Source organism: Phyllobates terribilis, unplaced genomic scaffold (genome assembly GCF_046119375.1).
Source record: "Phyllobates terribilis strain yellow unplaced genomic scaffold, ASM4611937v1 Scaffold_1__5_contigs__length_1240528914, whole genome shotgun sequence".
Lineage (NCBI taxonomy): Eukaryota > Metazoa > Chordata > Amphibia > Anura > Dendrobatidae > Phyllobates > Phyllobates terribilis.
The window spans coordinates 1,127,930,882-1,127,952,657 of record NW_027362761.1 but is presented as its reverse complement, the minus strand read 5'-3'; the positions used below and the strand labels follow the sequence as shown (position 1 = coordinate 1,127,952,657).

General features: G+C 42.2%; 1 protein-coding gene across 2 annotated transcripts in view; it reads left to right on the top strand.

Annotated features, from left to right (window-relative positions):
* LOC141161755 (uncharacterized) overlaps positions 1 to 21,776 on the top strand; it is a 1,209,981-nt gene that overhangs the window by 659,115 nt on the left and 529,090 nt on the right. For both annotated transcript variants that reach the window (XM_073647047.1, XM_073647037.1), the window contains exons 9-10: positions 9,498 to 9,617; positions 12,325 to 12,528. In XM_073647047.1, the coding sequence (XP_073503148.1) occupies positions 9,498 to 9,617; positions 12,325 to 12,528 (324 nt within the window). The remainder of the gene's footprint in view (positions 1 to 9,497; positions 9,618 to 12,324; positions 12,529 to 21,776) is intronic.

Here is a 21,776-nt window from a genome sequence, read left to right as displayed (position 1 = left end):
GCCCATGTAGTCATATGACTCGCCAGCTGCCCATGACATACTGACCATGTTTTGTCACTCACAGTGTGTAATGTACTTCGGTCATATTTACTGAACACGTTCTACCAGTCACAGCATGCTGAACAGATACTTCTTTACACTTCCTGTCTTCAAATGGGTCGTAAGCGAAAATACGCCACTGAGGATGATAGAAAAGCAGCAGAAGCAGCAACAAAACGACAATGTCAAGAGCAACAGACACCACAACACACTGCCGCCAGACAAGCCCAGGAAGCGGAATCTCACAGACAACGTCGGGAACAGGAGACAGCACAACACACTGCCGCTAGACAAGCCCAGGATGCGGAATCTCACAGAAAACTTTGGGAAAAGGAGACAGCACAACACACTGCCACTAAACAAGCCCAGGATGCGGAATCTCACAGACAACGTAGGGAACGAGAGACTCCGCAACACACTGCCGCTAGGCAGGAACACGATGCAGAATTCCATAGACAATATCGGGTGAATGAATCTTCAGAATCCAGGGCAAACAGAACAACACGATCACAAAATTTATCAAAAACAAATGGTCTACCAACTAAGGCAAACCCAGCAGAATATTCAACAACTTGCACGGTACGTAACAGACAATGAAACTATAATTATTCATCACTACTGTGGGAATATGAATGTAGTTTGTTCTAAATGCGACTCTCTGAATTTCATTGATGAAAAACCATCTGACAATCAGTTTACTCAATGCTGCCAAAAAGGAAAAGTTATGCTACTGAGACGTCACTACTCAGATCTGTTTGAGCAGTTCATGAAAGGAACGCATGAACACAGTAGAAATTTTATGCAAAATATCAGAAGTATCAACAGCTCTCATGCGTTTGCTTCATTTGGTGCCAACATTGCACTGCCCCCTGGATTCGGACCATATTGTTTTAAAATTCACGGCCAGATCTACCACCGCACTGGAACACTTCACTCAGAAATAGGACAACCACCAAAATTTGCACAATTATACATCTTTGATACAAATGAGGCTACAAAACAAAGGATGAACCTGAAAGAAAATGATGAGTGTAATGCAGAACTAATGAACCTAATTGCCGTACATTTACAAACAATCAGTCCATTTGCTGCCGCATATCGCATGCTAAAAGACGTTGAAGCTGAGGAGGAACAGAGGGCTATACAAAATGGGACTGAAATGCCTTCTATTATCATGGCCATTAAACAAGAACATAAACAAGATCCCCAATGTTACAACAAACCACGTGTAAGTGAGGTCGCAGTTGTTTTTCAAAACGATGATGGAGAGCCTCCTTTTCAAAGGGATATATTAGTCCATCTTAAGCCAGACCAAAACAACCCTTTGGTTCCTAAAACACAACGAATTAGCATTTTGCACAGCATCCTTAATGCTCTTCTGTATCCGCTATTCTTTCCAAGCGGTGATCAAGGGTGGCATGAAAACTTACACCAGCAAGGAACTTCAAGAAGAATTACACAACTGCAGTACTACAGTTTTCTTCTGTCTGTCCGAAATTACTTCAATCCTATTTTAAACGGTGGAAAACTGACACAACAGTATTTAGTAGACCCATACATTAAAATTGAGGCTAATCGGCTTAATTTCATATGAATGAACCAAAAACAACTTAAAGTTGAAGACTACTGCGTTCAAAAGGGAATTCCAATTGGAAAAACAGTAATTCTCCCGTCGTCGTTTCAAGGTTGCCCCCGCAACATGCAACAGCGTTATCAAGATGCAATGGCAATAGTAACAAAGTATGGAAGACCTGACATTTTTGTAACAATGACCTGTAATCCTAAATGGCCAGAAATTACTGAAAATCTCAAACTCTGGCAGCAAGTTGAACACAGGCCGGACTTAGTTGCACCCGTATTTCGACTAAAACTCAGCAGCCTTTTTAAAGACATCAAAAATGGGCTTTTTGGAACAGTCGTAGCAGTGGTACATGTCATAGAGTTCCAAAAACGAGGTCTTCCACATGCGCATATACTAATTATTTTAGATGCGGATTCCAAGTTTTGCACGTAGGAAGAAATTGACAATATAGTGTGGGCTGAAATTCCTAACCAAGAAAAGTATCCTGAATTGTATAATATTGTAATCTGTAATATGGTTCATGGCCCATGTGGTGTAGCAAATCCAAAAAGTCCATGCATGCAAAACGGAAAGTGTACAAAAGGGTTTCCAAAGCAGTTGAAACAGCACACTGTTAAAGATTTGGATGGCTACCCATCCTACCGGCGACAACTGATTGATAACATTGTACACAACAACAAAAATTATAAATAACTCCATACAACCCGTACCTATTAAAACGCTACAACTGTCACATCAACGTTGAAATCTGCGCTTCAATAAAAAGTGTCAAATATCATTTCAAGTACATCTACAAGGGGCATGACAAAGCTAACGTCGAAATACAACAGAAAACAGTCAATCACAATAAATCATCAAGTTTTGTTAACTCAAGATATGTGAGTGCTCCAGAAGCTGCTTGGAGGATATTTACGTTTCCAATGCATTCACAGTCCCATGCCATTATACGTTTAGCTATTCATTTACCAAATCAACACCAGCTTTATTTCTTTGAAAATGCTCAAGTCGAAGATGTCTCAATAACTTTAAGCATGACATCAACATTAATGGAATGTTTTTTGCTGAACCAACGTGACAAAAACGCAAGGCAATATTTGTATCGAGAGATTCCAGAGCATTACGTTTGGAATAAAACTTGGAATCCAAGACAACGAGGACTTAGCAGAATAATTGGACGCATGTATACCGTTAGTGTCAAGGATCATGAAAGATATTACCTTCGGCTGTTACTACTGCATGTCAAAGGAGCTAGAAGTTATGACGAGTTGAAAACAGTGAACGGAGTATTGCACGATACATTTAAAGCTGCAGCTTTGGCTTTAGGACTTCTATTGGATGATACTGTGTGGACACTTACTTTAGAAGACGCAGTTACACTACATATGCCTACGAAACTTCGCGAATTGTTTGCCTACATTTGTGTATTTGGACCGCCTAAAAATCAGGCTCAACTTTGGACAAATTTCAAAGAACATATAATTGAAGGTTACTGCTTACGTCTTCACAACAGAAGTGGAAATTGTCAAAATTGCTAATCTTTTGCCATGCAAGATGTCCAAAATGTGCTACTACTGCATGGAAAAACATTTTCAGACTTTAATTTGCCAAAGCCTGCAAGTCAAGTTCCACAAATTCAAGAGTATGATGAAGCGTATGAATTATTGTTGGCAACAGAGAAGAAAAACTCCTTAAATGAGCAACGGATTGCATATGGCACTATTGTGAGCGCTGTAGAAAACCAAGCAGATCCAAGCCCAAAATGTTTCTTTGGTAACGGTCCTGGAGGCAGCGGTAAAACATACCTCTATGAAGTTTTAATGCATCACGTTAGAGGGTTGTGAAAAGTCGTATTGCCATCGGCTACAACAGGTATTGCAGCAAAACTTTTACAAGGAGGTCGCACTATGCATTCACTCTTTGGGATACCAGTTCCAGTCAATGAAATCTCCGTTTCCAGAATAAAACAAGACACATTTGCAGGAAGACAGTTAAACAGTGCTAATCTTTTGATACTTGATGAGTGCACCATGGCGCCCAAATATGCTTTGACCTTAATTGACAGACTTCTGCGTGAAGTTATGACTACAAATGTTGCTGAAAAAAATGAAATTCCTTTTGGAGGGAAAGTTTTTGTCATTGGCGGAGATTTTAGCCAATGCCTTCCAGTTATACTAAATGGAACAAGAACAAATATTATCGAGTCCAGCTTAAAAATGTCTGACCTTTGGAAAGAGTTTAATAAACTCCAACTAATTAACAACATGCGATCTTCTGACCCAGAGTACAGCAACTGGCTTCTTACACTTGGTATTGGTGAACTTAACAATGAATATAATCTCGGAGAAGACATTATTGAAATACCAGAAGACATGTTGTGCACTGACTGCATCGTAAGTGATGTTTTTGGACAACGTGTTGAAATTGATGTGAATGACCAAAGCAATGTTGAGAGGGCCTCTTCCTATGCAATTCTCTGTTCCAAGAACAATGACGTAGCTCTGCTAAATTCCAGTGTGTTGGATAGAATGCCTGGAGAGTATAAATTGTACAAAAGTGATGATTCGGTGGATGTAGACAATGAGGATGAACGAGAGCAATAACCAGTTGAATTTTTAAATAGTGTTACGCCATCAGGAATGCCATCCCACAGACTACAACTTAAAGTTGGTACAATCGTAATGTTGCTGCGAAATCTAAATACAAGAAATGGTCTATGTAATGGAACTCGCCTTATTGTTACTGGACTCCATTCTCACATAATTCAATCAAGAGTGATCACTAGATCAGCAAAAGGACACGAAGTGTTCATTCCACACATTGATTTATGTCCTTCGGACACCGGTCTTCCATTTATGCTTCAACGTCGACAGTTTCCAGTAAAACCAGCATTTGCCATGACAATAAAACAAGTCATAAGGTCAAACTCTACACCGTGTTGGCATATATTTACCGGAGCCCGTTTTTGCTCATGGACAAATCTATGTTGCATTTTCAAGAGTTAAAATGAGATCCAACGTCAAAGTGCAAGTTTTGGATACCCATTTACAAGGAAAGTTGCTTACAGGTAGTCAAAAAGTATTGACAAAAAATGTAGTGTACAAAAATATTTTGGGTTGATATTGTTAAGAAATATATTATAGGGTCGTACTTCTTTTGTCCGATGATTTATTTAAAAATATAGTTTGATATTCATGGAATAGTTTATATATTTTGATCATCTGTTTAATAATTTTGTTCAGTTGTATTAAGTTCTATAAGCAATAATATTTAATAATAAAGTATTATTTTACCCAGAAAATCCTGTGTATTCATTGAATTATTCCTAAATCTTCATAGCGGCATCTTACATACCAGGATATGGAAATTTAACAGTAGGTGCTGCATTTCCCACCCTAGGCTTATACTCAAGTCAATAAATTTTCCCATTTTTTTTGTTGTAAAATTATGGGTCTCGGCTTATACTCGGGTCACCGCTCACAAGCAGCATGTGACCCCCGGCTGCAACTGGCTCTTTCTTCTGCTTATGTCACGACTATTTGCGGCTGCAGCCAAGAGGTCTCCTGTTTCGCGTTCCACGGTGAGGGATGGGCTGTGGGCGGGGTTATCCCCCATCCCGTCACACCCGGCATTCACTGCACGCGCATTCATTGACAAACCGCCCGGTGGATGCAGGGTGTGACACGATGGGAGATAACCCCGCCCACAGCCCATCATTCACCGTGGTACGCGGAACAAGAGACCCCTGGCTGCAGCGGCAAATAGTCGTGATGTAAGCGGAAGCAAGAGTCGGCTGCAGCCGGGGGAATTACGTGCTGGCTGTGCGTGGTCAGCGATGTTGTCACAAGCAGTATTAGCAACATGACATAATTACAAAATTCATTAGGGGCCCTGGAGGGATACATTGGGGGGTTAATTTAAAGTAGTGCACAACCCATTTAAATACTGCTTGGCTGCTTAGTCGCGCCTGGTCAACCGCATACATATTCTAGAATACCCGATGCGTTAGAATCGGGCCACCATCTAGTGAGCCATATTAGGGCTTGTTTTTTCCGGGACGGTTTGGCGTTCTTATTTATATAATTTTTTTTTTACGTGTGACTTTTTGATCGCTTTTATTCACTTTTCAGTATGAGTCAGCATGATGAAAAAGTGTCATTTTCGGTGTGTTTTTTATTCTAATTTTTTACGGCGTTCGCTAAATGGACTAAATAACACTATAGTTTTATAGAGCGGGTCGTTCCGGACGAGGCGATACCAATTATGTGTACATTTTTTTGCTTTTTTTTGTGTTATCACAAGCGTTGCGTTTTGAGTGGTAAAATGGATTTTTGTGATGTGTGCACTTTTTTTCAGTTTTTTTTTACATATTTTATTTAACTTTTTTTTACTTTTTTACTATGTCCCAATGTGGAACATGTGTGATTTTCACTGTGATCACTGATCTCATACTCTGCAGTACCTCTGTACAGCAGAGCATGAGATCTGTCAGTGAGTCATGTCTGACTCACTGACTGAGCCTGTGAGCTTATTGTTGGCTCTCACAGGCCACCATACCCTGGGATCATCACATGATCTCAGGGTACCATGGTAACCATCGGGACCAGCGATTCTCATTGCGGGAGTCCAATGGTTACAAAGGGGATCTTGTGACCCCCTTGTAACAACTTAAGTACCGCTGTCACAATTGACAGCGGTATTTAAGGGGTTGATCTGCCCCGATCGGCATCGTGACTGACTGGGGCCGATACTGCAGGGTGTCAGCTGTCACACACAGCTGACACCCGCAGGAATCGCCGGCGGCGCTATTTACTTATTCCGCAGCGTCGCATTTTCATGGCACTGTTTAATAAGTACCCTTAATGACCGCTGTGAAAATGGTTACGGTGGTCATTAAGGGGTTAATATAAACATTGTAATGGCATAAATTATAAGCGCACACTACCTGTCAGCTGCATCTGCAAGACCTGCCACATCACTAAAGGGCAGTCACATGACCGAGACCACATGATCAGCGGTCATGTAGGTTCAGCTATTCACCCAGACTCCCATTCAGCACTAGGGCAACTACCAGGAGGAATAGGGGTGCTGGGAAAACACACAATTTCTTTCCTACACTTTGCATGACACCTCACCCATCCTTTGTAGATTGTTTGTGCGCCCTCGCGGGCAGGGTCCTGTCTCCTCTGGTACCAGTCGGTGACCCCTTTTCACATGTATAGTGCCACGGAATAAATGACGCTATAATAAATAATAATTATAGTATTTGTACTCTGGGTCAATTGATCACTTTCCTGGTGTCTGCCCCTAATTTGATTTGTTTTGGCTGTTTTGGGCCTATTTGAAGATGTTGTGTATGTGTTTGGTTTTGCGTTTGGCGTTCGGTTATGTTCAGCGAATATTCGAAGAATAAATCAGCAAATATATGCAAATTCGACAATCGTAAACAAAGTATTGAAATGTTTGCTAATCTCTAGTGAGCAGCGCATGACGTCACTGCCATGCACCCTGACATGCTGAGATCAACTGCCGGAATAGTCACTACTCCCCACGACAGGACTATGGGCATGTTGAATAGTGAATATTCATTCTCTTTAATAGCATGCACAGTGTAAGCCACAGCCGCGGCTTCTGCAGCGGCTCGGTGATCACATGTGCCCGCTACTAAAGAGACTGAATATTCATTGCTCTCCATGCCCATGGAAGTGGGAGCAGTGAATATTCATGCTCTTTAATAGTGGGCACACATGATCCCCGAGCAGCTGCAGGATCCGTGGCTGCAGCTGACATTGTGCGTGCTATTAAGGAGAATGAATATTCACTGCTCCCCACTCCCATGGGCGTGGGGATCATTGAATATTCATTATCTTTAGCAGCGGGCAGTGTTGGCTGCAGCAGTCGGCTCCTGCCTCCTGTGCCTGGCTCCTCCACCGCTACCGCTGCTGCTCCCCCCCACATCACATCTGGAATATAAGACGCACTCCCGTACTTTCCTCCAAAATTTTGGAGGAAAAAAGTGCGTCTTATTGTCCAAAAAATACAGTACCTGTAACATTGCAATAAAATACAATAAGAGGTTATCAAAACATTGTATCTACCCCAAAATTTTAGCAATAAAAATGTCAGCTCAGGGCGCTATAAATAAACCATCACCCAGCCCCAGATCCCGAATAATGGAAACTCTATGGGTCTCTGAAAATGGCGACAAAAACAAAAACTCTTTTTCATACAAATTTCAGCATTTTTTTAACCATTTAAATAAAAAATAAACTATATGTATTTGGTATCTGCGTACTCTTACTGACCCGGACAATCAAATTGCCCGGTCAGTTTTTGACATCTAGTGAACATGATAAATAAAAAACAAAAACAAGAAAAACTTTTGGAGTACACTATATGGTAAAATCAATGGTGCCATTCAAAAGTACAACTCATCCTGCAAAAAAAAAAAAAAAAAACAAGCTCATATGGCTATATAGACGGAAATATAACAAAGTTATGGCTCTTGGAAGAAGGGGGAGGAAAAAACTAAAACAAAAAAACAAAAACAAAAATGGCTCAGGGATGAAGGGGTTACACCAGGAAGGGGGATATTGTTAAACGAAGGGGCCAGGATGGGGGACATTATTGCAGTAAGAAGCCAAGGACAGAGGACATTATACCAGGAAGGGGCCAGGATGATTGACAGTACTACTGAAAGGGGCTCAGGATGAGGGACATTACACCAGGAAGGGGTACATTATACATGGAAGACGCCCAAGATGGGGTATATTGTACCAGGGAGGGGCCTAGTTGAGAGACATTATAACAGGATTGGGGCTAGTATGGGTGACGACATTACAAAAAAGGGACCAGGATGGAGGATATTATTACAGGAATGGACCATGTTGATGACACTATTAGATGTATGACTTTATAGAATCTAGAGTGTTACAAAGGCTTTTGCATCTCACCAACATGGAGGTGGGGCCCAGGTCCATAGGATACTAGTTACACCACTGTCTTCTAATGATGTGTCTTAAAGGAGGTAAAAATTTGGACTTGTGGATTTCTGGAAGTCAATGAAAAATGGGTATGGTGGGATTAATGGGTGTTAAAAATTCCACTTTTTCTTAGATGTAATAACCAGGTTCACTTGTTTCTCTACTTTATTTTTCATGCATTTTCATCTGCATATGTTTTTCATGCGTTTATTTATTTTTTCATTGCATTTTTCATTATTATGCATTTTTTAGGCATTCTTTTTTTTTCTGTATGTGTTGAGTGTTTTTCATTCATTGTTTTTAGCTATACACATAATGTTACTTGTATGCCATTTGGATATAACACATACCGTTGTTATCTGGGATCTTCAGTGACACTTTCGTGGAACAAAATCATTTACCTATTACTGTTTTTCATTTAGATTTAAGGTGTTAGTAGTTTTTGATTTATTGGCATTCTTGTTTTTCTAAATTGTTGATTTGTTTCGTTTTTCACTTATGGTGTGAACAAGAGCTGTGTTAACTCAAAATGTGCTGGAATTTTGCACACATGTTTTGGAACTACCAAAATGTGTACTATATTTTGTAAAAAGATGAAAATAAAGCTTAGCAAGATTTTATCCCAGGTGCTGGAACTTCTCTCTACTGCTATGTGTAGTCTTGGATTCTCCTAATTCTGGGCACTGGAGTCTTGTCATAACCTCAAACATGGGAAGAACATAAACCTGTCTGGATTTATATTGCACTTTGGTTAGTGTAAAAAATTGTTTTTTGACTTACTGACACCCTTTAATTTAAACATTCTTTTCCAGATCTATTGTTCCTTACTATGCACACTATGTTGTTTTTAAACATTCATAATATATAATAATATATATATTTTTTTTTATTTGCAGAAAAGATTTAAGAGTTCTGATGATATAACATTTTCACCGGATGTTTTAGAATTTGCGGGAAAAACAAAATTATATTTTGGTCAAGGTAAAAATCCAACACATGATCGACTTTCTCTGAAGGTAGGATATTTATTCTCTCTTTAATTTGACTTATTCAGCACTCATTTTTGCACTTATAGGCCTCATGCACCTACGCATATTACTGGATAAATATGATTTGTATAGATATACAATATAAAGTTCATAGACTGCTGTAGGGCTATAATATCTCTTCCTGTGCCTCTAATTTTTGTGCAGGGACAGTGTTTTATTTTAACTTTTTTAATTAATGTTAAATTTAACATTAAAAGAATGAACTATATCCTCCTGCTCATATCAGACAAGTGCTTTGCTGCGGTGTTTTACACATACTATACATATACATTATTGTGCAAAAGTTTTAAGCAGGTGTGGAAAAATGATGCAAACTTAAGAATGCTTTCAAAACTAGAAGTGTTAACAGTTTATTTTTATCAATTTAACTACAGTCAATGTGAAGTGAATGAACAAAAGAGAAATCTAAATTGAATCCATATTAGGTCTGACCACCCTTTACTTTTAAAACCTCATCAAAGCTTCTAATCTTCTAGGTACCTGCACAAAAGGAACTCAGCAGGGAGTTTGTTCCAAACATCTTGGAGAACTAACCACAGATCTGTGGATGTCTGTGGATGTCACTTGTGCAAATTCTTTTGTCAAATCATGTAATCCCACACAAACTCGATAGTGTTGAGATCAGATATCTGTGAGGGCCGTATCATCACTTCCAGCTCTCTGTTCTTTCCACTGAAGATAGATCTTAATGGCATTCGCTGTATGTTTTGAGGTCGTTGTCCTGCTGTAAAATAAATTTGGAGCCAGTCAGATGCCTCACTGATCGTATTGCTTGATAGTTAATTGCTTTGCAGAAATTTAAATCTGTGTCTACTATGAACAAGAGTACATTTGAGCTATAAGTTACTCCAATGTCTGGCATATGCGACACTAAAAGCTGTCAGTCTGCTGTTGTAGTGCAAATATAACATGCACCCTAATTTCCAACTTTTCTATGTCATAAAAGCGTTGTAAAGCCGATGATAAATTTCCCAGTTGGTATATTCAAAATAACTTTTTAGTTGTACAATGTAAGACAATTTAGTATACAGTGGGAAAAAAAGTATTTAGTCAGCCACCAATTGTGCAAGTTCTCCCACTTAAAAAGATGAGAGAGGCCTGTAATTGACATCATAGGTAGACCTCAACTATGAGAGACAAAATGAGAAAACAAATCCTGAAAATCACATTGTCTGATTTGGAAAGATTTTTTTTCAAATTTTGGTGGAAAATAAGTATTTGGTCAATTGCAAAAGTTCATCTCAATACTTTGTTATATATCCTTGGATGGCAATGACAGAGGTCAAACGTTTTCTGTAAGTCTTCACAAGGTTGGCACACACTGTTGCTGGTATGTTGGCCCATTCCTCCATGCAGATCTCCTCTAGAGCAGTGATGTTTTGGGGCTGTCGTTGGGCAACACGGACTTTCAACTTCCTCCAAAGGTTTTCTATAGGGTTTAGATCTGGAGACTGGAAGGACCTTGAAATGCTTCTTATGAAGCCACTCCTTCGTTGCCCTGGTGGTGTGCTTGGGATCATTGTCATGCTGAAAGACCCAGCCACGTTTCATCTTGAATGCCCTTGCTGATGGAAGGAGGTTTGCACTCAAAATCTCATGATACATGGCCCCATTTATTCTTTCATGTACACAGATCAGTCATCCTGGTCCCTTGGCAGAGAAACAGCCCCAAAGCATGATGTTGCCACCAAAATGCTTCACAGTAGGTATGGTGTTCTTGGATGCAACTCAGCATTCTTTCTCCTCCAAACACGACTAGTTGTGTTTCTACCAAACAGTTAGACTTTGGTTTCTTCTGACCATATGACATTCTCCCAATACTCTTCTGGATCATCCAAATGCTCTCTAGCAAACTTCAGAAGGGCCCGGACATGTAATGACTTAAGCAGTGGGACATGTCTGGCACTGCAGAATCTGAGTTGCTGGCGTAGTGTTACTGATGATAGCCTGTGTAACGTTGGTCCTAGCTCTCTGCAGGTCATTCACTAGGTCCCCTCGTGTGGTTCTGGGATTTTCGCTCACCATTCTTGAGATCATTTTGATCCCACGGGGTGAGATCTTGTGTGGTGCCCGAGATCGAGGGAGATTATCAGTTGTCTTGTATGTCTTCCATTTTATAATTATTGCTCCCACAGTTGATTTCTTCACACCAAGCTACTTGCCTATTGCAGATTCAGTCTTCCCAGCCTGGTGCAGGGCTACAATTTTGTTTCTGGTGTCCTTCGACAGCTCTTTGGTCTTCACCATAGTGGAGTTTGGAGTGTGACTGTTTGAGGTTGCGGACAGGTGTCTTTTATACTGATAAGTTCAAACAGGTGCCAGTACTACAGGTGATGAGTGGAGGACAGAGGAGCCTCTTAAAGAAGAAGATAAAGGTCTGTGAGAGCCAGAAATCTCGCTTGTTTTTAATTGACCAAATACTTATTTTCCACCAAAATTTGAAAAAGATTTCTTTCCAAATCAGACAATGAGATTTTCAGGATTTGTTTTCTCATTTTGTCTCACATAGTTGAGGTCTACGTATGATGTAAATTACAGGCGTCTCTCATCTTTTTAAGTGGGAAAACTTGCACAATTGGTGGCTGAGTAAATACTTTATTTCCCCACTGTACTTGTATATCTTTTTGACATAACTAGCTGAATAAAAGCAATTCTAATCTTAAAATATTCCTAGAGTATTTTGAGAAGCCTGACGGCTCCCCAAGAAGATGATGAGGCTCAAAATGAAATCTGCAAGAAACAGATTGCGGCTGTCAAGAAAATTGTGGTGTATTTGCCTTGCAAAATATTGTATGATGGGAAGGAAATTTTGGAGATGCCTGGAACAGATGATTCTGACCCAATTGCTATGAATTTTATTGCTGAAGCTCTAAAAAAGGTGAGTAACTTTTGCTCTAAAACATAAGTGTTGGTCCCAGAGGAAGAGGAATCAGGAGGATGTGGAAGGGATAACAATATCTGGTCTGGTCAGTCTGGTGCCAAGGGAGGGAGGGTGGATTATAGCAATCGAGGGGGGCTCGTGGTACCAGACAAACTGTTGGTGAAGGTGCTGGAGTCAAGGAACAAATGGAGGAGGATGAGGTGATGGGCATGCAACAATCAGGAGATGAAGAGGATAATGATCCCCCTCTCTGTTGTCCGTGGTTGGCGGGAGGAGATGGAGGAAGCATCTTCAGTGTTACCCTGCCACCAACACACCATGGGCTTGGACCTCATGGAAGAGCCCGACAGATAAGTGCCTTCTTGCTGCACTATCTGCAACATGATCCCCGTATTGTTAGGATTCAAAATAGTGCTGACTACTGCGTTGCCATGCTGTTCAATCCACGGTACAAGAGTAAATTTGACCAGATGCTTCCCGGACGGGAAAGGGATGCGCGCATGCTGGAGTGTCGAAACACGCTTTTAGGCTGTGTGCCCACGATGCGTTTTTTAAGCGTTTCTGCAGCGGCAAAAACGCTGCAGAAATGCTTAAAAAAACGCATGGTAGAAGGATTGCCATGTCCCCCAATGATAATCCGCATGTGCCGTGCACATGCTGCGGAAATTTCCGCTGCGGATTATCATTGCGGAAAAAAACGCAGCTCTACCAATTATTTTGCGGAAGTGCTGCGTTTTTGCTGCCATTGACTTGCATTAGAATGAGCCAATTCCGCAAGACTGCATCTGTACTTACGTGATTGCCGCGTTCTAATGTGCGGATGGTACCCGGATGTAGAGGAGAGGAGAGTCTCATCCACACCCAGGTACCATTAAAAAAGCTGTAAAAAAAAGAATAAAATGAAAAATAAATATATGCTTACCTTCTGGCGGCCCGCGGTGCGCTCCTCCTTGCTTCCCGGAAATTCACGATGGAATGAAGGACCTGCGCTGATGTCAGTCATGTGACGGGTCACGCGACGCTGACGTCGGCAGGTCCTTCAATCCACCGCTGCCGGCAGCCGGGACAGTGAAGCTAGACAGCGCGGGCCATTGGAGGGTAAGTATATATTTATTTTTTTATTTTTTGACATTCTTTAGGTCGCAGTATATAAATCCATGCTTTTTGCATGGATTTATATAGTGTGACCAAGTGACACGCACTTTCCAAGTGATGCTAAAATCGCTTGGAAAGCGCTTGTCAACCTGCATGCAGAAATGCAAGTGAAGAATGCTTCACTTCCGCATGTCCCTGGCAGGAAAACGCATGTACAATCCGCATGTACAATCCGCATGCGTTTTTTTCTGCCAGGGAGATGCAGAAATGCTCAGGAAAAAATCCTGAGCATTTCTGCATCGTGGGCACATAGCCTTAGACAACCTTAAGAGTGGTTTTCTCCAAGACTGCAGTGAGGCACACAATGTATATCGCAGTTGTAAACTTTCAACCTCGGTAATGTTGATTCATCAACGCATAAACATTAGTAGCAGCAGCGTAAGTGGTAGAAGAAATTTCTGTGAGTTGTTTCACACATTTTTTACCAGCACAACACAGTACAAGTCTGCCACATAGTGAACGACTGGAGAGGATGGTGCAGACTAGCCGATGTTGTTTTTAGTGTGTTGCATTGATCTTGCGGTATTGCAGTCTGAGACATCTTTGTCGTGGCTTCTGTGCCTGATGTTGCTACTGCTGCTGATGTTACCAATAATTTTTTAAAATGTGAAGACTACTGGTTCGGTCTCAATCTTGTGTGTTTCCTGTAGTGAAAAGGGTGTTGGTCCCCATTATACTATTTCTACTCTGGTGAAATTTATGCCACTTTGGTGATGTCTGCCCCTAAATTTTTTAAATGTGGAGACTCCTCGTTGGGTCACCATCTGGTGTACTTACTGTAGTGGAAGGAATGTTGGTTCCCATTATACTATTTATACTGTGGTGAAATTGGTGCCACTTTAGTGGTGTATGGCAATAATTTTTTGAAATGTGGAGAATCCAAGTTGAGTCTCCTTCATGTGTGTTGCCTGTAGCAGTAGGGCTCCCAGACTGCCAGGGCTGCACTTACCTTCAGTCAACTACCTGTGTTATTATCCTTAAATTTTTCTACCAATAGGAGTCTATAAAACTGATGTCTGTGCCACCAGAGTGTGGTTGAGCAGAAAAGCAGCTTGAGCTGTTGCATGAGGTATCAGGGCTCCCAGTCCAGCAGGCATACACTGATCCCTCACCCACCTCATCTTAATTTGAAGTTAAATTCAAAGCTGTAAATGCTGGCCCAGATTTTGATACCTCATGCATGGCCCATGGCTGACTGCTGCTGTGCCATTATAAAATGTGATCTGTGGGTCAATTGATGCCATTTTTCCTGGTGTCTGCCCCTAATTTGAGCTGTTTCAGGAGGTTTTGGGCCACTTTTGAAGGTGTAGTCTTTGCGTTTGGTTTTGCCTCCCATTGAATGCAATGGGGATCGAAGAACTGTTCAGCGAACATTATGAATTTTCGTCGCTCTGAACTGAGTCGAACTGGATACTGTGCACTACCCTGGTGTGAACAGCGCCCTATACAAGCCACTTTGTGTTCAATTCTAATACTAAGGAATCACCCCATTCATGAAATGGTAGGTTGTGAGTGATTTGTCACATCAGTATATTGTACCTGTACAGCCGTCATCTTTGTTATATGGGTTGCTGCATCCTGGTAATACATTAGGTCTGAAGAACTGAGCAGGTAAATACTACTGCTTTTTTAGTTGTGTTTTTTTTTTAACTGAGTCGAACCTTGAAAGTTTCGCTCATCTCTAGTCACTACAAGGCTAGTTTGCAATTTTCACTCAGCAACATCCACTACTGCTTGTTTCTGGAAAACACCCATGGAGTCAAAATCATCATTACACTTGATAAGTTACCAAAGGGGTATAATTTCTAAAATGGGGTCACTTGAGGTGGGATTCTGCTTGTCTAGCAATTAGAGGCTCTGTATGTGGAGTCCGCAAACTATTCTAAGAAAACTTCGGATTCAGGAGGCAAATATCGCTCATTCCCTCCCGAGTCTTTCCGTGTGGCTACAGACACATATGGGGTATTTTTACATTCAGCAGAAATTGGGGGACAAATCGTGGTGCCATTTTTACCCATTTCCCAGTGTGAAAATGTAAAATCAGGGGCTAAAAAATTTTGGGTGGTAAACATTTAATTATTTTTTCTTCACTGCCCAATGGTATAAAATTCTGTGACATATCTGTGGTGTCAATATGATTACTGCATCCCTAGATGAATTCATTGAGAGGTGTAATTTTTTAAAAGGGGGTCACTTATGGGGAGGTTCGGCTGCTCTGGCACCTCAGGAGCTTTACCAATGTGACATGGCACCCTCAAACCAGTCCAGCAAAATCTGAACTCCAATATAACACTTCTGAGCTTTGCACTGTGCCTAAAAGTAGTTTTCGACCTGGTGGGGATTTCCACTGTTTCCACTGTTTATGCACATCAGGGGCTCTTCAAACGCGACATGGTGTCCGCTAATTATTCCAGTAAATTTTGCATTCAAAAGTTCAAATGTCGCTCCTTCCCTTCCAAAGGTGATTTGGTCCCTAAAAAAAAAAATGGTTTTGTAAATTTTGTTGTAAAAATAAAAAAATCGGTGGTCAACTTTTAATCGTTCTAACTTCCTTTTTTTTTTAAAGCGGTTTCCAAAATTGTGCTGATTTAAAGTAGACATGTGGGAAATGTTATTTATGAACTATTTTTTATGACACAACTCTGATTTATGGACATAAAAATGAAAATTGCTAAATTTTCACAATTTGCCAAATTTCCATTTTTTTCACAAATAAACGCAAGTCATATCGAAGAAAATTTTACCACTATCATGAAATACAATATGCGGCAAAAAAAGTTATTACCTCATAAAGTGACACTGGTCAGAATTCAAAAAATTTTCCTGGTCAGGAAGGTTGAAACAGGTGTAAGAGGACCGCTGGACATGTCCTTGAGGGGAGATATGTGTCGCTGAGGTTGGCAGCTTCAGTGATGTGAAACCGGGAAAGCATGGTCCAGCACACATAGTACTGAGAGGGTTAATAGGGCATATCAGGGCCGATTTTTTTGGAGCAGTCATAAGAGATGGGGGGGATTGGCTGCTCACATATCCTCACCCCAGGGCGTGTGTATAAAATGGAGACCAATTGTCTCATTCAGTGTCTGTGGCTGGAGGTGTGGAGACCTCCAGAGTGTCTGAGGGTCAAAAGACACGGACCGTTACCGTGAGCGGGTGAACCCGCCATATTGTACTGGACTGTTTATGTTGTGTTTTGTTACCCGGTGCCAGACAAGGTTTTCTTTTGTTTACCCCCCCGGAAGTGCGGTTTATGCATCCTAATAAACCTGCCTTGGACATTTTTAAAGAGATAGTGTCCCGTGCCTACCTCTAACGTGGCTAAGTGAGTACCGAACCCCACAATTGGTGGAGAATGCGGGCACGAATCCCAAGGGGCAGTGTGACTGCTATAAGAAACAGTTTATGTCCTGGGTGAAGGCCGCCAGCCAGCAAGCGACGTCCGGCAATATGTAAGAGCTGATTAAGCAACTTGTTCAGGCTAACCTCCAGCGGCAACAGCAGCAGCAAGCACAGCAGCAGCAGTGGCAACAGCAGCAGCAGATGCAACAACTATAGCACAAGCAGCAGATGGAGCTCCTGGCCGAGGTGATCCGTGGCAGGACGACCGCCCCACCCCCTACTCCAGGTGATAACTCACACGTCAGGAAGACTGTAAGGAGAGCATTGCAAAAGATGACCCGGGTGATGATGTTGAGGCGTTCCTGACGGTTTTTGAGAGGGTGGCGGAACGGGAGAAATTGCTTCCGTAGCAGTGGGCAGAGGTGCTGGCGCCATATTTAACAGCGGAGCCGCAGAAGGCCTTGCAGGACGCAAAGGAGTATGCCAAATTGAAAAATTAGATTTCGGCGTGCTTGGGAGTAGAGATGAGCGTTGTTCTACTCGAACTGTTCGCCAATCTCAAATTCGAGCTGTTTTGGGCGGTGTTCGAGCCGTTCGGCGAACACGAACAATTTGATAAAAATTCGGCTGTTCGAGGTTATGTTCGATAACTGTTCGTGCACCAAAATCATAACTGGATTTTTTCTCAGTAATGATGAAAATTAATGTTAATATGCAGTTTGAGTGTACAGCGGGGTGGGGGGAGGGGCAGGGGATGGATCTCTGCAGGAACAATGAAGATCTCCATTTTTTTTTCTCTTTCCCGCATTTGCAGTGGGGAGGTGCAATCTGTCAGCCTATCAGCAGCGCACACACGGAGCGAAGTGCTTTTTTTCACACAAGCAAGGGCATGTGTCATTGGCAGTGTATGTCACATGTCCTTGCCCTATAAGACCTAGCCATTTTCCCCGTCGCCACCATTTTCTCACTGCTGCAGCTGCGTGTTAGACGGCACCGCTGTTGCTGTGTGCGCTATACCTTGTTAATTTCAAGCCAATTTTCGCACAAATATACAGATAGCTTGGGAGTAGGGAATAGTTGTGATTGCAGTCCTTTTAAGGACTAGGTTACAGCATTTCCTACGACTTTTATCAGGGAGGTCTGTGCTCTTAAATAGATAGGTTGTGGGAGTAAAGACTAATTGTAATTGGAGTCCTTTTCAGGACTAGGTTACATCAGTTCCTATCAGTTTTTGCCAGGCAGGTCTGTGCCAGTGCTGTGCAAGTTTTTTTCACAGCATTTGGCTGAATCTAGCAAAGCTAATCCTTTTTGGCCTATTGCAGAGTGTGTTAGTCAGTGGAGTAGCCTATCTGTGCTGCAAGATATACCACCTGTGTATAGAATACCAATTTTTTTACTGCACCTAGTGAAGTAAAATCTTTTGGGCATAGCATCATTCTATTAGTCCATCTATACTGACCTCCATCAGGTTGCAAACTGAATATATTTTTTTCTGCATCTACCTCTGAAAAAATATTGGGCTTCTAGCTGTGTGTGGGTCTTGTTCTATTAATCCATCTATACTGACCTCCATCAGGTTGCAAACTGAATATAATTTTTTTCTGCATCTAGCTCTGAAAAAATATTTGGCCTTCTAGCAGTGTGTCGGACTTTCTCTATTAGTCCATCTATACTGACCTCCATCAGGTTGCAAATTAAAAATAATTTTTATCTGCATCTACAGTACCTCTGAAAAAATATTTGGGCTTCTCGCTGTGTGTGGGACTTGTTGTATTAGTCCATCTATACTGAACTCCATCAGGTTGCAAATTAAAAATAATTTGTATCTGCATCTACAGTACCTCTGAAAAAATATTTGGGCTTCTAGCTGTGTGTGGGACTTGTTGTATTAGTCCATCTATACTGACCTCCATCAGGTTGCAAACTGAATATATTTTTTTCTGCATCTACCTCTGAAAAAATATTGGGCTTCTAGCTGTGTGTGGGACTTGTTGTATTAGTCCATCTATACTGACCTCCATCAGGTTGCAAACTTAATATATTTTTTTATGCATCTACCTCTGAAAAAATATTGGGCTTCTAGCTGTGTGTGGGTCTTGTTCTATTAATCCATCTATACAGACCTCCATCAGGTTGCAAACTGAATATAATTTTTTTCTGCATCTACCTCTGAAAAAATATTTGGCCTTGTAGCAGTGTGTCGGACTTTCTCTATTAGTCCATCTATACTGACCTCCATCAGGTTGCAAACTGAATATAATTTTTTTCTGCATCTAGCTCTGAAAAAATATTTGGCCTTCTAGCAGTGTGTCAGACTTTCTCTATTAGTCCATCTATACTGACCTCCATCAGGTTGCAAATTAAAAATAATTTTAATCTGCATCTACAGTACCTCTGAAAAAATATTTGGGCTTCTAGCTGTGTGTGGGACTTGTTGTATTAGTCCATCTATACTGACCTCCATCAGGTTGCAAACTGAATATATTTTTTTCTGCATCTAACCCAGCCAATAGTTTTGGCCTAATACCACAGTTTGGCCACTCAGCTCTGCTCGGTTACCATCCATTGTTTTTTTGTGCAAACAACTCCAGAGTTGTGAATTAGTTAACCACCAAAATGAGTGGAAAAAGGCCTGCTGCTGGTGGAAAGGGGAATAGGCGTGTTGGGAAGGGGAAAAAAGGTTGTGTCCGTGGGGTAGGTGTTAAAGCAACAGTAACATCTGCAGAAGAAAGACCATCTTCCAGCCAAACTAAAATGTCTACTTCTTTTAGCGGACAATGTGATAAGATCCCTTTCTTACGGCCACGCCAATCGCTACAAATTCCAGATGAGGCACAAAAACAGCAGGTGCTTCAACGGATATCAAGTGCTCCTTTAAGTGGGCTCTCCTCCACATCAACTTCAACATCACAAATACTCCAGTCCTCAAAGGTGTCACCCAAATCGCACTTGCTTCCTCACAGCTCCGAAAATCTCCAGCTGCCCGTCTGAGTATGAGGTAGAACAGATGGTTGAGTCTGCAGAGCTGTTTACTCATACTATAGCCTGGGAATCAGAGGTCGACTCCAGCGCTTCTGTGAATCCAGACGAGGAAATGATCTGCACTGATGCCCAGAATCTTTATGAGTCGGATCCAGGACCAGACGCAGAAGGTTCTGACCATAATGTAGACCCTCATTCCCAAACTGTAACTCCTGTTGGTGGAGACAATGAGGAAGACGATGATAAGACTCAAATACCTGATTGGAGCGACAACTTTAGTTTTTTGTCAGGGCATTAACAGGTTGGCTCTGAGGACGACGGGTGTGATAACACACAGGGTGATGATGATGAGGTTGAAGATCCCACTTACTGTCAACCCACAGTCAGCCAAGAGATGAGGTCAGCAGAGGAGGTGGAGGAAGATGCTAGTGACGACGAGGTCAGGTTGCGCCTTCCTGGACAGAGACGTAGTACTGGAAGCACGTCAACAACTGCATCCTCAAACACAACTCTGCCTCTCACCACAAGTCGTGGTGGCTCTTCAGGTCGCATGGGTGCTAAGCCTTGCATAGCCTGGGCATTTTTTCAGATCGATAAAGATGACCCAACTCGTGTTATCTGTAACATTTGTCAGCAAAAGCTAAGTAGAGGCCAAAAAATACATAGTTTGAGTACTTCATGCATGAACCGGCACATGGACATGAAGCATAAGTTGCAGTGGGAAGCTCAGTGTGCTACAATGCGGCCTAGCCGGCCGGGCCAACCACCGTCTGCCATATCTTGTGCATCCGCGGCCTCTTCATCCTCTGTGACTGGGGGGACAGCAGTCACACCTGTTTTGGGGCGCAGACCTGCCACCTCTTTACCCGCAACAGCCAGCGTGATTGGCAGGTCATCATTTTCTTTGGAGGTGGTAACAGCAGCTGGTGTTGAGCGCTGTCCGACATCGATAGCACCACCTTTGGATCAAGGCAACCTAACATGTCCGCCTGCATCTTCCTCACAGACCGGCAGTTTGCCGGGTACACCCTTATCAACCCCGTCTAAGCACAATAGCCAGCCCTCGGTCCCTCAGATGTGGACAAGTAAAAGACCATTTCCTCCTAGCCATGAGAAAGCTAAGAGGTTGAATTTCACCATCTGCAAGCTCTTGGCTACAGAAATGCTGCCTTTCCGCCTGGTGGACACAGAGGATTTTCGAGACCTTATGTCCGTCGCAGTGCCCCAGTACCAGATGCCCAGTCGGCACTACTTCTCAAAGAAAGGTGTGCCTGCGCTCCACCAGCATGTCGCACACAACATCACCGCTTCTTTGAGAAACTCTGTGTGTGACAGGGTGCATTTCACCACAGACACTTGGACGAGTAGGCATGGACAGGGGCGTTACATGTCGCTGACTGGGCACTGGGTAACTATGGTGACAGCAGGACAAGGGGCTGCTGTCCAAGTCTTGCCGTCCCCACGAGTTGTGCGTCAATCCTCTTTATGTCAAAGTTCCTCCACTGCTTCTGCCTCCTCAATCTCCTCTCGGTCTTCCACCTGCACCCAAAGCCTGTCTGGTCATGCCACAAGCTTTCTAACTGCGCAGAAGGGATCCTGCACACCTCCTTACTATGCTGGCAGTAGGGCTCAACGTCATCAGGCGGTTTTTACATTGAAATGTCTGGGAAATGTGAGTCACACAGCTGAGGAGTTGTGGTCAGCTCTGGAGAACCAATTTCATGAATGGTTGTCTCCACTGGACCTGAAACCAGGGAAGGCCGTGTGCG